Source organism: Pyrus communis, chromosome 15 (assembly GCF_041283825.1).
Source record: "Pyrus communis isolate YQ-2024b chromosome 15, ASM4128382v1, whole genome shotgun sequence".
NCBI classification, from domain to species: Eukaryota; Viridiplantae; Streptophyta; class Magnoliopsida; order Rosales; family Rosaceae; genus Pyrus; species Pyrus communis.
The window spans coordinates 36,781,439-36,798,651 of NC_142579.1; the positions used below are offsets into that span (position 1 = coordinate 36,781,439).

Genomic DNA, 17,213 nt, shown 5'->3' on the forward strand with positions numbered 1-17,213 from the left:
TCTTTGTTCATCGGATGCATGCGTAAAAAAAAACTATAAAATGATTTTTTTTTCACGTATTTTGCGATACTTTATTATATCCCAAAATGGCCCTTTGTTGTAATGTGCTAAGAGCACTTCCACATGGGTTGTGATAGGCCGGCACACAGCCAAAAAAATGGCCCGGCACCTAAGGAAGTCTCTCCAGCCTAGCAGATTGCCAGGCACCCAGCCCAAGCTGGTCTCCGGGCTAGCCCAAAAATATTGTTATGCTAGAATTTTTTCCAACTGAGTGTCAAATTTGTGTTTCTAACTGAGCTGCTACGGTTGTGGGATGAAATTGCACTGCTTGTACAAAAAAGATGTCATAGGATTTGTTTGATTGAAACTGATTGGTAATGCTGGATGTGCCTCAATGACATTTCAGTAATTCATTTTGGGGTCAATGAATGGAATTTGAGGAATCAACAACTTATATATACCGGCCAAAACAAGGGTTATGTTCAGATATGATATCCCTATTATCCCCACGTCAGTGCGTTTGGTTTCCATATCATATTTTGGATATAGCTTGAAAACTTGAAATTTCTGTTTGGAAGTTTTAAACCTTTAAATGTGATTTTACCTTCCAAGGATGTTCAGTTTGATAGTGTTTCCCTAGAGTTTGGCTTAACATAATATTTCGTATTGTAGGGTCTGGCTCCAGTTACTTGTATCAATTTTTCGATCAAGCATGGAAAGAAGGAATGACCAAGGATGAAGCCGAGGTACGTATTTCTTCATGTTTGCAGATTCAAAATTTTAGTACTTCGGAACATATTGGTCATGAAAAGTTCTAAGTTTCCATGGGACTTGACTTGGTCGCTATTTTGCATCAATAAATAACTTAAATGAAACAATATTGCAAGCAGATCCTTTGAAAGGAAATCGGTACTAAAATTTTCGTTTTATGGCTCCATCATATATAATATGTAGTTGGTGATGATATTATTCAGGCATTCCCTGTGACAAATAAAAGGATTGCTATCGTTATGTAAAGTTTGGCTTTGAGCTTTATTGTTTACGAATCTTGGGTGGCACCATTGCAGCAATTGGTGTTCAAGGCCGTTTCTCTTGCCATTGCACAAGATGGTGCCAGTGGGGGTGTTGTCCGTACTGTAGTTGTATGTTCTTTTTTCCCCTCGACTTTATTTGTGACTTGGGCAATCATATCAGTATTTTTGTTTCGAACATGCAAGACCATATATTGGCTAAGTCCCTTTCTTTCCGTTCCATTTGCGCGGTTTTGCAGATCAATTCTGATGGAGTGACTAGAAACTACTATACGGGTGACAAACTTCCACTTTGGCACGAGGAGTTGGAGCCTCAGAAGTCATTGTTGGACATCTTGAACTCTAGTCCTGAGCCGATGAACACACAATGAAGGTCTTGCTAACCGATAGGAGTCCGGCTACTTTCTATTAGTTTCTTTAACTTATCAAACTCTTGTTTTCAAAGAGGAATATGGTGTGCAACTCCTATCTTGGAAAATTGCTCGTCTTTTGTGATTTAGTTGTTGTACGTTGGTTCGACCTTTCGACCTACATATGCTTAAATTGTAACTATTGTAGTTCGTGCATTGTGTCGTTTGCTTTATTTCTTTCGTTTCCTTTTTCACAAAACTACTTAAATTGACAATGGAATCCTCAGTACGAAATGTGTCTTAACGTGTTTGTCTCATAAACATAAAAGTATCACATTAAAATGTTATGTAATCTGCAATCGACTTATAGCTCAAGTAGTTAGTAACATTTAATGGTTCTACTTTAGGTTTATCGGATTTGGATCCTAAAGAAGATGAATATAACATGTATCTTATATTATATATAGAACGCCAATGGAAAAGTGCATAGTGCAAAACAGTGCACATGCGGACAAAAATTTTGGTGTCACCGTGTAACATCCCGTCCCGGAAATATCGAAACGTACGTATGAAATTACAATTTTACCCCCTAGTTCGTTTTTATCACATTAGTGTTGTGTTGTGTGGTGTTGTAGGACCACACACACTCATACACTCTCTTTCTCTCCCGGGATTCCCTCCCTCTTTCCCTCACTTTTTGTCACTCTCTGTCTCTGTCTCTGTCTCTCTCCCCGAGTTCTTCTTCTTCCTTCTGCAAACATACGGACATACACACACATATACTCAAACCTTCACCAATCAAGAAACCAAGACCACCCTCGTGCTCGTGAGGCTGAGAGGAGTCCAGTGGTGCCATTTTCAGGTAAGGATATAGTTGTTTTCACGTCGATATCGCCATGGCCGAATTATGTACTGTTCATGCAACCCTTAAACTAGCTTGTTTTTGGAATTTTGAAGCTTGTAGTTGTGTTTGTGAGGTCCCAAGGAACCTCGGAGTGTATCGTTGGACGGAAGTGGACGTCGGGATCGTCCTGTTCAAAGTTGGCCGACTTTTGAAGTTGTGGACAGGTATGATCTAGTAATTTTTAGGCCTTAAAACTAGTCTAACGTGATTCTACTAGTCCTAAGCTTCATTTTGGTTCAAAAATCATGAAAATTGGTTGAGAAACGAGTGAGAAAACTAAGTTTGAATTTTCCCAGTTTTCCGGCGCCGTCGCCGGCGCCGGAGTCTCGCCGGAGAAGAAAGGAGAATATTTCGTTAAGTTTAACGGAATATTCCTAACGGCAGTGACGGCGTCAGTTAAGTTTAACGGAATATTCCTGACGGCGTCAGTTGACGCCGTCAGTGTGCATGGCACGCGGCCGCGCGTGGGGGGCGCGTAGGTCCGTGCCTAGGACGGCGCGTGGGGGCGCGTGCGGGGTTCAAAAATTATTTTAAAAATATGGGTGTGATCCTGAGGTTGTGTAGAGCACGTTGGTATATTCATTTGTCCAATTTGAGCAATGTATGAGAAGTTATTACGAGAAGTTGGTTAAGTGCTTTTAAATTAACGTTTTCGTAGCTTTTGCGCCTATAGGTGATTCGTATTCCGAGGACGAGCGTACACACTCGAGGCAGGGGGGCTACGACCCTTCCACTTATCAGTGAGTGGGCTTTTGGTTTTCCGTATATACCTATATACATATTAATTCCCAGAAATTTAGTATAAATGCTTATTTGTTATATGTCACTCCTTTTATATAATTGGTGGTTATGCATGATTAGTTGTATATACGTTATTTATATATTCAAATATGCATATGTCTATATATGTGTATTTGGTGCTGTGGACGCACAGGTAAGTGCCAGGTAAGTGGTATTCATGTTTGTATTCAATAATAGCTTGAGATGCTTAGAGAGCTCATAATCTGCACCCCGGTGTTAGTGCTCCCGCCCGGGGCCAGGGCATAGTCCTTCACGTGATGTTCACCCGCACCACACGCTCATCTTGGATCCAAGTTAGGTGCATAGGCTTGTCGTACAGACCACATTATGTGGTTCCGACTCGTAGGTGACCCGCGATTATTCGCATAGTCTTCACGTGATCGTAGCACTAGAGCGTATATATGATACACCCAGTCTTGTCGTACAGACCACGTTAGGTGGTTCCGACTCGTGTGCAGATTCAGTTATTGAGTTTGAGATTGGAGCTCTATATGCAGCCGTACAGGTCACGTTAGGTGACTCCCGGCTGCCAGATTATATGTTATTGATGTGATTTACGCTAGAGCATTTACATTTGATTATGAGATTCTGTTGTGGCATATTCTCGAGCATGAATGGCATATTTTGGAGCATGATTGGCATATCTATACATACGTATATATGTTCATTTTCTGGGAAGTATACAGGTTTTACGGCGAGGGGTTAGAATGTATTTTGCTAAAGAGTTTTCAAAGAACTTTGTTTTTGCCCACTCACGCTTTTGTTTTTGCGCCCCTCCAGGTTCTAGTGGTCTAGCAAGTTTGGTGGTTTTTTCCCAGAGGGCGTCCCGGCATTTCTGACAGACACTCACCATTGTAGGGTCACATTCGGGTGTATATATGTCGCATCCTTCCTTTTTGACTGCTGTAGACTTGCTCTGAAATTGTGTCTCACATACGCTAGCACTTGTTTTAGTACTTTGTATGCTAGTGTTTTTAATTATTCGTACTTTTACCTTACTATCTCATTAGCTTCCGCACGCGCACATGGCTACGTCACCTTCGTGTGACGGTCAGCACGCTCTGATCTCGGTCGGGGTGTGTCACACCGGCTTCGACAAAAATAATTGGATGAAAATACCCCTTGGCCAAAAAAATTTCAAAGCATGAAATATGAATGCATAAAATAATCCAAGGGTAATTTGGTAAATTTACTTCTAAATAATTTTGTCATACCTGGGATGAACAGTGAACATGCAGCCAAAATTTTGGGGTCACACATGCTTGGACCAAAATGCCCCTCAACCACAAAAAATACAACAACAAATTGAATGCAGTAAGGGTAATTTGGTAATTTGGCTATCATAAAATATAATATAAATATAAGTGGGAAGAGAGAAAATAATAAAAAAATGAAAGAGAAGAAATAAAAGAATAAACAAATGACAAAAACATTTAAAATGTATAAATCATGGGTAGCGCACTGTGATTCAAAAAATTCATTTTGCACGCGATTGTTTATTAAATATTATTTCTCAATTTTTAATTAAGAGGTGCATAGTGTCGGTTATAAAAAAGTTTTTCGCACGCGTATAATAATGTAATTCAATTAGTTGTCAAATGATCATTTTTTTTATTCATAATGCCGGTTATAAAAAGCCTTTCGCACGCTGATAATAATGTGATTAAATTCATTGTCAAATGATTTTTTCTTTAACAAATAATATTATCTATACTGAGGGGGATGAAGTGCCCTTAGCCTCACAATGGGCTAACAATAATGTAATTCAATCAATTGTTTATTAAATATCATTTTCTCCATTCCTAATGTAAATTTTATACAAACCGATTTTATTATGTTAATTCAGCGACTTTAATTGGTTTACGAGGGGTTTGTTCTAGCATGATCGAAAATTATTCATTTACTTCAAATATTTAGTTTCCCTTTTGTCAATTTACATATATAAATACATTTAAAACGTGTAAGTCGCATATGGCATGCTGTGATTCAAAAAATGTCTTCTGTACGCACGTAAGCCCATGCCTGAAGGCTAGTTATATATAAAGAGAATGGAAAAGGTGAATAATGATTTGGTGTCACCATGCTTGAACGAAAGCTTTGGACAAAAATGCCCCCAAAACAAAAAGGTTCAAATGCTTCCCAAAATAATGCATTAAATAAGGCGGGGGCATTTTCGTCATTTTAACAATATTTTTTTTTAATAATTTACTTTTTGGTGCTTTTTTTTTTAATTAGTACCTTATGTAGGCTAGCAATAATGTGATTCAATTTCTTTATTTTTAAACATGTTCAAAACATCTTAAGAGGCGTGTAATGCCGGTTATAAAAAAGGTCTTTCACACATGGATAATAATGTGATTAAATTAATTGTGAAATGATTTTTTTTTTTAAATAAACGATATTATCTACATTAAGGGGGAGGGGGTGAGCTTAGCCTTATAATAGTCTAACAATAATATGTTTCAATCGATTGTTTATTAAATATTATTTTCTCTATTCTTAATGTAAATTCTATAGAGACCTATTTTATTATGTGGATTCAATTGCTTTAATTGGTTTATGATGAGTTTCTTCAAGCATGATCTAAAATTATTTGTTTACTTCAAATATTTGATTTTCCTTTTGTCAATTTACGTATATAAATACATTTAAAGAGTGTATTAAAAAATAATCTTCTGCATGCGCTCATGCGCATGCATGAAGGCTAGTATGCGTTAAGTAGAAAACATCATTATCATCGTATAAATGACGACCAATCGTATTTATTCTCAAAAGGCATCTAAAAAATTTTAATAAAAAAATTAATGATATTATTGTTGTGTAGCGGTTATGCGCTTGAATGAAGGCTCGTATGCGTTAAGTAGAAAACATCATTATCATCATATAAATGGTCGTCAAAAGGCATCTAAAAAATTTAAATAAAAAAATTAATGATATTATTGTCGTATAGCGGTTATGCGCTTGCATGAAGGCTCGTATGCGTTAAGTAGAAAACATCATTATCATCATATAAATGACGACCAATCGTATTTATTCTCAAAAGGCATCTAAAATTTTAAATAAAAAAATTAATGATATTATTGTCGTCTCGTGTAGCGGTTACGCGCTTGCTTGAAGGCTCGTATACGTTAAGTAGAAAACATCATTATCATCATATAAATGGTCGTCAAAAGGCCTCTAAAAATTTTAAATAAAAAAATTAATGATATTATTGTCGTATAGCGGTTACGCGATTGCATGAAGGCTCGTATGCGTTAAGTAGAAAACATCATTATCATCATATAAATGACGACCAATCGTATTTATTCTCAAAAGGCATCTAAAAAATTTAAATAAAAAAATTAATAATATTATTATCGTGTAGCGGTTACGCGCTTGCATGAAGGCTCGTATGCATTAAGTAGAAAACGTAATTATCATTATATAAATAACAACCAATCGTATTTATTCTCATAAGGCATCTAAAAATTTTAAATAAAAAAATAATGGTATCATTGTCGTGTAGTGGTTATAATATGCTATGGTGAATAATTATGACGAGCTGAAAAGTTGACCACCTGAATTTCACACTTCCGGTATTCGAGGGGGAGAGAGAGAGAGATGACTGGTGGTGCGACGAGTTCAGTGGTGGCGAACGTAGGTGGTCAGTCGCAGAGCCCCCACAAGGTGTTCGTGTACGGCAGCCTCATGGCGGAGGATGTCTGCCGTGTCCTCTTAAATCGCGACCCTCAATCCTCCCCTGCCCTCCTCAATGGCCAGTCAGTCTCTCTCTCTCTCTCTCTCTCTCTCTCTCTCTTCTCAGATAAATATAATTCGATGAGATGATATGATGCTGATGTGGGAAATGAACGTGCAGTCATAGGTACAGCATCAAAGAAAGAGTTTATCCGGCGATTCTACCCGTCGCGAATAAAACAGTTGCCGGCAAGGCAAGTTATCGTTGTTAATCAAGTTTAGATTACATAATTAATCACATAATCAAAGTAATTTTTTTTTTGTGTGTGTGTGTTTTCTGCAGGTGCTGTTGGGCATCACAGATCCTGAATTACATATTTTAGATGAATATGAGGGTGCTGTGCCTGAGTATGAAAGAAGCACTGTTGAGGTCTCTTTGATGGTATTCACTTTTTCACTTTTTGCTTTTTACTTTTTACTCACTTGATGGTAAATATTTACTTGCCTACAATACAATGCTATGAGAATATCAGATTGAAGACACTGCTTGGGAAAGGTTTAGGGCATTTGGAAACGCTTTTAAATTGATTGAAAACATTTTTGGATTTCAAAAACTATTTCGCTTGCATTTTTATTAAGAATTGATCACAAAAATGTTTTCACTAAAATGATCCAAACAAATTTTGTGGATTTGATGGAGGGCGGCAATTTTTTTCTGCAGGATACTTCTGAGAGCTTGCTTGTTCAAGCATACGTTTGGAGCAACAAAAATGATCCAAACTTGTACGGAGACTGGGATTTCGAGGTAAACTCTTCTTTCTTCTTACTTCTTAGGAGGATCGAAACAAAATAAGTAAACGAAATGGAACAAAGTTACTTTTCTGTTCGAGTTCGTGTGTAGATATTGAAAACTGAAAACAAAATGGTTATCAAATGATCCTTAAGAAACCTAATATAGAACGTTGTAATGTTATCGATTTTGGTTAGCATTAGCGCTCTCCTTACTTCTGTCTGACTTTCTTGGTTGGTTTGATCCCTTTAAAATGAGAAGGAATGGAAACAACTACACATGAAAGATTTCGTCAAGATGATCAAGATGACTTCGGGTTTTATGGAAAAGCTGGAGCTGCCCGAAGCAAAGCCAACGGTTGCAACAGACGAGTAGTTCTTTCAGCAGGATCGCGAGAATCCACCTGCGTCATAATCCTAGATTCAGTTGTAGATTCTGATCCGTATAAACAGCGTATGTCGTTCTATGATCCGTATTCAGTGTATTTCGTAATAATTGAAGTTTTCTGTACTTGTTTGAGTCATTGATCAAGAACAACTATTATTTGGACTTGGAATAATCTTATACGTCCGCAAGAGACTTGTACCAAATGTGATCCTTGAATCAAAGGCTTAAATTAAGGCAAATTACAAGACAATTTATACTCCAATACATTACTCATTCGGATCGACGGAGACACGGCGGCGTATTCTTAGATACCCGAACTTGCCGGCACCAGGCGACGAGCCCTCGAAAATAAATGGCAGATACCCTGTTGCATCTTTGTACCTCTGCTGAATCTGCATAGATCAAAATCTATTAGCTACTGCAGTGACGATCTTAATAAAAAAAATCTCTTCCTGATAGAATTACCTCCAAAATTTGTTGGCTGCTCTGCAGACAATTCCTTCCGACAACACAAACCGTTCCACCGGAACCTCCACCTGTAATCTTGGCTCCATACAACGTCCCATCATCGGATTTAGATGATTTAGCATATTGCATCTCTTGTACCAACCGTACAAGCCGATTTGTTCCATCGGAGCCAAGTCCGCAAGCACTATAGCTGTAGTGACACTGCAAAAGAAGATTATGTTCAGGTACTGGCTAGCTAACTAGTAGACCGAGATTTGTAGGTGACATGGAACCAATACATAATATGTTCTGAACCTATATTCAAGTAACATATCATGATTCAAATTTTATGGGTGCGCATCTCGTTCCTTCTTTATTTCACGAGCAGGTAACTGGCATATAGAAATGATCTTTCAACTTGCCCAAACTAGAACTTGTTTTAGCGCATTAATTTTCAAGTTTTCTTCATCTATCTTGCAAAATCAGAAACTTGTACATACCTGATACAGTAATTCTCCAAGAGCTGTAAGCTGATCATCTGAATTTGCAGATGTTAGCAGTGCTTTGAAGGTCTACACGTCAAGTAAATACCAAAAATAACTTAGATGATTGAATAGTAGTCCATAAAACAAGAAACAAAAGTATCGTCATATAATATTCCGGTACTAACCTTAACCCGGAAATTTTCATATATAGGATGTCTAGCAGGTGATCTCACTACGTAGCTGCGATTTGGATCAATTACTGTAACTGGATCGTTGTGATCATCATACTTCTCATGAAAAGTTTCACCAAGTATAGTTTCAGGAAGCACCTTAACATAAAGAGCCTCATATCTGAAATTCAAGTTATGAAAATATAAATAAACTTCTACACGATTAATACAGATGTAAGGTATTTAGCTAAAAACTTCGCCTTTGTTTTTTGGCCAGTAATTGAACCTTAATATTTAATAAGTTTCTTAAAAAGTCCTGGTGGAGAATATTACCTATGAGGTGGCAGGTTGCACAAGTAATTTAATGAAGCTTCAGCTTCAAGTAGTTCATAACCATCATCCTCCAACTCATCGATTGTCCCATATGCAGTTGATGATGATCGAGACAAAATCATAGATGCTGCGCACTTTATCATCTTCCGACCCATAAAGGCACCTATTCTAACAGATCCATAATCCGCACCTCCAACACTATACAAGAAGAAAAACGGCAAGACTCAAGTACAATTCCTTATTTGATTTTAGGGACAAAAAATATGATTTTGGTAATGAGGTTAAAGATAGTTTAGTTGATATATATAAGACGATGTGTCATTGATAACCTGTGTCTTATTCCTGAATCAATTCCCCAAAAGCGAACATGGCCAGGAATTTCTACAAGTCCAAGAACCTCAGCAGGCTGTAGGGAGAATCAAACAAAAAAATAAATGACATAATATCTCTATATGAGAAATGCAGCAAGATGGTTGTTCTCTGCAACATCAATAGCGGATACCTGGCACACCATCGCAAGAAGCTTGTTTGCTTCACCACATGCAGATGTCATCTGGTCCATCACACCGCATGGTGCTCCAACAATATGATTCTCCACCTAATATACAACTAGAATAATCAAAATTATGAACACAATGAAAATATCAAAAGAAAAGCAGTCTACGTTAATTATATACTGTGCTGAAGGTTCAACCTTTTGGCAAAGTAAAGCAAGATCTCTGGGACTGATGCTTAATCCTACAAAGCACAGGGTCGGTTTCAGTCATTTTGTTTTCCATTGCTTTATATGATAATAAATTTTAAAACATAATGAGTATTATGTAAGCACCTAAAAAGGACTGCTTCTGTTGTTCTTAAATATACAATTAGAATAGCTAAAAAAAGCTAATTTGAATAATGAAAATACCATGGGCAGCAGCTATGGCAGACATGGTAGCGACTTCCACAGAAGCAGAAGAAGAGACACCTTTGCCTTCCGGGACTGAGGAGGAAACCTGTATGTTATTGCAAGTGGAGATGTCAACATTATGGTCATAATATATGACAGTAAGCTATTTGTAAGCAACCTTAGAGTACGCTATATATCAACTGAACAAATCAACGTATTCTAAACAAAAATGCCTACACATACCAGCAAACTGATGCTGTCCTCAAAACGTACACCTCGTTCTATCATCAAAACCAGAATGACACCTGCAACATATGCCGCCCACCTGAAATTGAAACCATGTAAGTAGTTTACAAAGTTACAGATACAGACAAATTGAAGAAGGATGATTGACCCACTTTTGGGATGGATCTTGTGAAAAGTATTTCTTTGCCTTCTCATATGACATTGGTTTATCTCCGTCCATAAAATCAGATAGATCCATGTCAAATGTTGGGCTACGGTTGCTTAACTCTGAACCATATGAGACCTGATACAACCAATATATGAAAATGGTAATGGTAATGGCAATGACAATTATATTTATTTCTATTTTCAAAAGCAGGTATTTCCTACACACAGGCATCATTCCATAAGCTGTTGGGATAACTTTGAAAATTAACAACCAGATGTTATTGTGTCAATAGGAGAAACTATATCGACAGTCTAAACCTTTCTCACTTCCCAAAGATAAAGACAACCCCACTTCCTATACTTAAGAGACATATTGACTCTTAATGCTTAAACTTACAATTTGCAGGACAGGTGTTGGTTTTCGTCCTTCTGCCTGCTGCCGGGCCAGGACATGTTTCCAGAGCCTATGTTTACTTGGATGATTTCGTTGTATAGCAACATGGCAGGCTTCCTTTATCGGCATCTGTGAGAGAAAACATCAGAAGAAACTGTCAGGAGGAAAGACAAGGTTTTTGTCCCATGAGTCTAGTTTGAATGCTAGGTTTCTGTTTTCAACAATATGTGTACACAGATGTGTGTGTCTGCGTGCCAGTGAGAGTGCGCACACATGTGTACACTGCACCAAGTGGCAAGAGTAGGCTTAGCAGACAGAACAACAAATATCCATCAAATAGTACAGAGACAAACCTGCAAGACCAGGCTTCCTGAATAGTCAGCAATCCCTCCCATTACGTCCAACCGTCCAGGTGCTCTTGCCACAAAAATTTCTTCCTGTGTCCCAAAAATCAATTACAATTACTCAGAAAAATCATTGTAAAAACAATTCAGATTCTGAAAAAATATGAAAAACATCTACAATTTTCCTCAGCCAAACTTCTAAACAATACTGGCATTGCTGATATGGTTATAAAAAATTTAAAACTTAAGACAAAGCCTATGAGATTTTAGTTGAACCAAGTGAGACCTCCCAGTTGAAGAGTCCAGCTGCAGCCTTGCGCTCCCGGCGCTTCTCAGTAGTTTTTTCAGAGTAATAAACAGAATCTAGTTCTGCCAAGCTCTTCAAAAAAGTCATTGTATCTGAAATACCATGAAGATCTCCATGAAGAATCTCGAAGTCTTCAGTGCATCTAAAAATAGAGTTGCATTGATGTTAATATGAAGTATCCAATTAATTCTTGCATAAAAACAAGAGTGATAGAAGATGCAACTCACGAGTTCATTAGGGAGCTCTTCTCGCTCACTTTGCAAGTAGGTGATCCAATTCCAAGTTCACTTTCCGCATTTGCATACCATTCAGGAATTGCCATATCACGTCCAGGTACCCTTTGTAGTTGATACCCTAGAATTATGGCATCACGCAATCTTCTTGCCCCACTTAGCTACATTTTAGTATGAGAAAAGGGGAATCAAAATGTGAGTTTATTTCATTGAAACATAGTAGTTTTTTTGACAAATTGTTCAAATGAGTCTTCTGCCAACCAACCTTAGACCTTTTATTGTTGGCTTTGCACAGTTTGGCTAATTAATTTCCACACGAAATTTGTGTCAGACTGATAGTGGTAATAAAACTATTTGGTATTGAGTTCTGAAATCTACGAGTTGATTTTATACTTCTTTTTCTTAAAATTACCAATTCTGAAAGTTCAATTACCTTATCTGATGCATAGTTTTTCCCAATAGCAGTCTCCTGCAGGATGTGAGCTGCCACCTATAATTTCCAAATTGTACATTACCACACAGATGCAAAATACAAGTGTATAACTAATCATAGGATTCCAGAAACAACAATGGTACCTCACCACCATTGATACCTCCTTCATAGCATGGCTTCAAACTGATTGCACGCTCAAGGTAAGGTTTCCAGTGACCAGTGAGCAAGTCCCTTCTAATCATCTCAACGCCACCTTGATAATACTGTTACAAGAGATTATTTTAAACCCAACTAGTATCAGATTCTTGACAAGAATATAAGAGAGGAAAGAAAGAGATTCTTAATCATGCTTACTATCGGAAATCAATGGGTCACAGACTTCAACAAAATATAAGGGGTTGTTTGGTATCCTTCTTGGATACAAATTTTTTGTTTTTGAAACTAATGGGTCTTAAGTAATTTAACTGCATTCATCAATTATTTAAAAACAAAAAAATTGAATCCAAGAAGGATACTAAATGAGCCCAAAATTACTTGTATCATTGTTGAACATAAATGCGTTGTGCACACGACATGTGTTGTGTATACGTCATTGTTCAACATGACGTGTTCTATTATTCTTTTGTAAGATAGGGGATCATATTCATACCTCAAGCATATTTCTCAAGAAAGGTTCTTCATTGAAATAATCTCTGCGTACAAAGACAAAAGGTAACTTGTATGCAAGAGCTTCACTCACAGTGCCATATCCAATTTTTCCTGAAATAAAATGAACCAAAAAAAAATTTCAATCTCTATCCATTCAACATAAGCTTCCCGCCAAAATAGTTTCATACTCTACCAAGCATACAGTCAGACGCTGCCATAAAATCAGGTGTATAAGCATCTTTTGCAAGCTTTATGAAATTTGACGGAAGCTCCTGGGTGTCAGAACCACCACAAACCTGAATCGAAAAACAAAAACCTTTTTTTGTTATAAAATATCTGAGCACCATTAGACAGAACGAAAACGTAGGACATATGCTATGAAAATACCAGGCACAGCCATCCAGGGGGTAAAAACTCTTCCTTCAAATTCCAGCCTGCTGGCTGCAGATAGAGAAATACAAGTACAATAAGAATATACATACTCACAAAGTGGTTTCTTTGTGAAACCAAATACACGACTAAAACAGCAATTTCACCTGTCCACCGAAATTGAGGATGACTAGAGTTACATCATCTCCAATTCCAAGTTCCTCCCTCACCTATACCAGGAAAAGAATGAAAAATCGATGCGATCAATTTAATCAACAATGAAAGTGATTTGTTAAAGATCTATAGATGAAAACCTCTTTGCGGGATCTGCGAAACCTCCTCACAACTAGAGGTACATCAACTACATCACGGAAAGCAGGCACTGCAAAGTCATAACAACAATAGGAGGTAAACTAATCAACAATTCCCTGAACCAAAAAGAGAACAATGATAAATAAAGACAAGGAAGCCACTGTCTTGGGGTAGAAAGCAACATACTTGGGCAGTATCCTGGGAGGCGGATGAGGAACTCACAGTGGGAATAATCTTCTGCTATCTATATTGACACAGAGGAAATTTACACAGGAACATCAAGAACCCATATGTGAACTTATTATCACTTTTTAATATGTTTCACATCCTACATTGATATATAGAGACACAGACTGGATCATATCAAATGGAGAGAGTGGGCGAGATGCAATGAGCAAATGACTAAAATCTTAAAGTAAATAATTCAGTCTAAAGCACAGGAAGGTCACCTGCCAAACGATTGAACGATGATTATCTCCAGCAGCCATAACATACTCTGCATAGATAAAGTCCCAACTGTATAGAGCAAGAACGAGCAGAGAGAGTTTCAAAAAATGGTTGGACAACTCAAGATCATCATAAGTCATAACTGGAACTATCACTTCAAGATATGCTTTTACATTTAAAAATTATGAGAGTTGGAGCAAAATCGAATGCTAGTAATAGCAAGATACCTGAAGTTGGTGACACAAACAGATCGAATTCCTGCATCAGCCGCTGCATGGCACGCAACTGGAACAACATCAGAGACCTGTTCTTGTACAAGTAGAACAAGATATCAATCAGAGTCAAGATCATCAGGGAAATATAAACACAAATCCAAGTTCCCTTCAATTCATGCTTAACCGACTAAAAAGCAATGAATAACAAAACCACAGAAGAAGCGCATTTTAAGTACCACTAAATCAGCTTTGATGGAGGTCAGCCACTCCACTTCCGTTTTCAAGATTGAAGCCCGAGGTGCCACAGCTGTCTCCGAATACTAACACAGCCAAGCAAAAGAAAAGCAAACACAACAAAAATAGCCAAAATTTAGGAATATTTGAAAAACAAAATCGAAAAGCAACATTACTTCATTGCCGGTATAAAAAATACAATAAAAAAAACAGCAGATAGAAATTAGTCGCTACCTTCGCCAAGGAAGCAAGACGATCAACTGTTAAAGCATCTGCCTGAACAGCTCCACAGTCCAGAAGAACCTAAAATCCACACCATTCCATATATTGCCAAAATTTCAACTTTACATCATTAATTTCAGGCTAAATCTTCAAAGATCATATAAATTATCACAATTTTGTTTACCATTACATTACATTACTAAAATTTCCACTGCAAAACTACTAATTTCAAGCTAAAATATCAAAAATCATATAAATTATCATAATTTTGTTTACCATTACATAAATTAGTGAATTTCCACTGCTACATTACTAATTTCAATCTAAAATTATCAAAAATCACAAAATGATTCTACAAAATTGTAATTTTGATGAACAAACATGCAAATTGCGAGCCTGAACATGTAAAAGCGTTACCTTTCGAATGAAGAGGCGAGGCGATTGAATCTCGGAAGTGAAGACGAAGTCTGGAGCTCCGGTGACGACGTGGACATCGTGGCCGGCGAGAATCAGATGCCGCGCAACCTACACTCACAGAATGCGGCGCTGATCAGCAGCCAATGGAAACTCAACACAAAATTTTTTGAAAAGTTTGACTGATTGGAGTGAGAAATTGACCTCGACGACGCGAGTGGCGTGGCCGAAGCCGTGGCCGGTGACGTAGTAAGCGAAGACCAGGTGTTTCCTCGACGCCGACACTCCTTCGCTCTCTTCGTCAATCCTCATTCTCTCTCTCCCCTCTTTCTCTCTCTAGAAAATAGCAGTTGGTGGCTGCGGCGGAGGAGGAGAAGAGAATGTCAGTTATAGAGGAAGAAGAAGAAGCGTTTGGGTAATTACGTAATTAAGGATAAGAAAATAGAGATGGGTGTCGTTTTTGGAATAATTACGAAGGGATTGAGGAGCGGGTTTTTGCCGGTTTTGATTTGATGTTTATCCTCTTCTTCTTTCTTTCTTCAGCTCCGCGGCTAGAGTTAGGTAATAATACACGTCAATGCCACGTCAGTTTAGCATGGGCGATCTTCGCGCTTTCCGATGTCGTATAATCCGAAACAGCTACGTTTTCCGAAGAATCCGGGCGACAATGATTTGGGCTTTCGGAGAAGAGAGGATGATAAGGGGGATAATTGGTTGGTGGTTTGTTCGAATAACTTCTTTACAATAATGTTTCCCGAATTGAGGCCCAATTTGTTGGGAGGAATCTCAAGCAACCATCCATGACTGGAATCGTATATTCGTAGTTAACTGTACGAAAACATTATATGACACGAATACACTATCAATTGTATTAATGAAAGTAATGCAATACATTTATTATGTTCATGTTGACTTGTTGTTTTGACAAATTGCATTGTATTAATCCAGTAAATTAACAGATAAATAATCTCATATCAACATCCAATTATTTAAAACACGCTACTTTTTTTTTTACTAAACGATATTATTTACATTAAGAGGGTGATGGAGTGGACGAAGCCTCATAATTAGCTAGTAAAAATGCGGTTCAAATTCTCTTTGGCGAGAATCGAACCTAAAACCTCTCACTTACAAATGAAGAAAAATATTATTAGATCGTAATACTAAGTAGCAAAACACGTTACTTGAAGTACAAGAATTTTTTTTTTCTCCTAACATGCAATGTTCTCTTTCGCATGCATTGCACCAATCCACTCTTGCCCTTTGTCGTGGGTCAAGTCCATTTGTCCTTGTCAAAATTCAAATCCGGCCCAGGAAAAAATGAAAAACAAGTACAACATTGGAGCATTACTTTCAAGGAAGAAATTGGTTTGGGCCTTGGAAGAATCAATATTCCAATGTACATATCTGTAATTTCGTATCCCCGTGAGGGTTTCTCCTCCCTTTATATACCGGTCGCCAGTATATCCTTACAATTCCCTTTCAGCCGAATCCCTAATTGCTTCTCGTGTTTCTCTGTTTTAGGGTTTCTGGGTTTATGTTTTGCATCTTGGATTTTGTGAAATTTAAATGTAGGCGAATTGAATTATGATTTTTATGGGGCTGGAGTTTGGCTCTTTGGCTTATTTACAACGGTGCCATAGAGATGAATGCAGCTTCCCTACATCAACCTCTCAACCTTTCCACCCAATTTCGCTACGATATTTTTATTTACTCTGGCGATTTTTTCTGTTGAGGTTGATACATTTTTCCGTATTTATTTAAATTCAAATTTATGGATTTTGGTATTTCTTTCCCCATTTTTATTTAATTAAATTCAAATCTATGGATTTTGGTATTGGAATCGAGTGGTAATTCAGGCAGCCCCCTTGCGATGACGATAGCTTGGGAGGCGTTTAACTGCTCGTATATCGATTTGCTTTTGCTCTTCAGATTAGCTGAGATTTCCATCTTTGAAGCTTGTCTAGTAGGCATCAGTACATTTCA

General features: G+C 37.6%; 2 protein-coding genes, 1 long non-coding RNA gene and 1 other non-coding gene across 4 annotated transcripts; 3 read left to right on the forward strand and 1 right to left on the reverse strand.

Moving 5' to 3' along the window:
• The first annotated feature begins 182 nt into the window (after nt 1-182).
• Nucleotides 183-1,597, forward strand: LOC148690946 (uncharacterized). Its single transcript, XR_015957311.1, has 2 exons — nt 183-746; nt 1,068-1,597. It is a non-coding gene; the product is annotated as an uncharacterized LOC148690946 (long non-coding RNA).
• A 5,034-nt stretch (nt 1,598-6,631) lies between these two features.
• Nucleotides 6,632-8,141, forward strand: LOC137734499 (AIG2-like protein D). The gene is made up of 5 exons (XM_068473753.2): nt 6,632-6,844; nt 6,943-7,015; nt 7,105-7,203; nt 7,483-7,566; nt 7,813-8,141. Exons 1-5 carry the CDS (start codon nt 6,687-6,689, stop codon nt 7,924-7,926), a joined length of 528 nt encoding a protein of 175 aa, XP_068329854.2. The 5' UTR covers nt 6,632-6,686; the 3' UTR covers nt 7,927-8,141.
• On the reverse strand, nt 8,075-15,973 carry LOC137734482 (L-arabinokinase). Its single transcript, XM_068473743.2, has 29 exons — nt 15,432-15,973; nt 15,231-15,338; nt 14,826-14,894; nt 14,594-14,677; nt 14,370-14,446; nt 14,145-14,211; nt 13,882-13,939; nt 13,698-13,765; nt 13,551-13,613; nt 13,402-13,455; nt 13,208-13,310; nt 13,016-13,125; nt 12,510-12,629; nt 12,367-12,423; nt 11,928-12,094; nt 11,680-11,842; nt 11,403-11,486; nt 11,053-11,178; nt 10,661-10,791; nt 10,506-10,587; nt 10,281-10,368; nt 10,068-10,111; nt 9,876-9,971; nt 9,703-9,779; nt 9,374-9,571; nt 9,056-9,221; nt 8,886-8,957; nt 8,404-8,607; nt 8,075-8,330 (listed from the first exon to the last, which is right to left on the reverse strand). Exons 1-29 carry the CDS (start codon nt 15,537-15,539, stop codon nt 8,205-8,207), a joined length of 2,970 nt encoding a protein of 989 aa, XP_068329844.2. The 5' UTR covers nt 15,540-15,973; the 3' UTR covers nt 8,075-8,204.
• Nucleotides 15,974-17,084: 1,111 nt separating this feature from the next.
• On the forward strand, nt 17,085-17,210 carry LOC137720439 (small nucleolar RNA snoR77). Its single transcript, XR_011066516.1, has one exon. It is a non-coding gene; the product is annotated as a small nucleolar RNA snoR77 (small nucleolar RNA).
• The last annotated feature ends 3 nt before the right edge of the window (nt 17,211-17,213 follow it).

What these genes read in the sequence shown, in the direction of transcription:
- LOC137734499 (XM_068473753.2), top strand. Translation starts at nt 6,687, where the DNA reads ATGACTGGTGGTGCGACGAGTTCAGTGGTGGCGAACGTAGGTGGTCAG. An exon ending in CTGTTGAGGTCTCTTTGATG is followed by an intron (nt 7,204 to 7,482) that starts GTATTCACTTTT and finishes TTTTTTCTGCAG; the next exon opens with GATACTTCTGAGAGCTTGCT. An exon ending in ACGGAGACTGGGATTTCGAG is followed by an intron (nt 7,567 to 7,812) that starts GTAAACTCTTCT and finishes TAAAATGAGAAG; the next exon opens with GAATGGAAACAACTACACAT.
- LOC137734482 (XM_068473743.2), bottom strand. Translation starts at nt 15,539, where the DNA reads ATGAGGATTGACGAAGAGAGCGAAGGAGTGTCGGCGTCGAGGAAACAC. An exon ending in TCACAAGATCCATCCCAAAA is followed by an intron (nt 10,588 to 10,660) that starts GTGGGTCAATCA and finishes TTTCAATTTCAG; the next exon opens with GTGGGCGGCATATGTTGCAG. An exon ending in TGCAACCTGCCACCTCATAG is followed by an intron (nt 9,222 to 9,373) that starts GTAATATTCTCC and finishes CTTGAATTTCAG; the next exon opens with ATATGAGGCTCTTTATGTTA.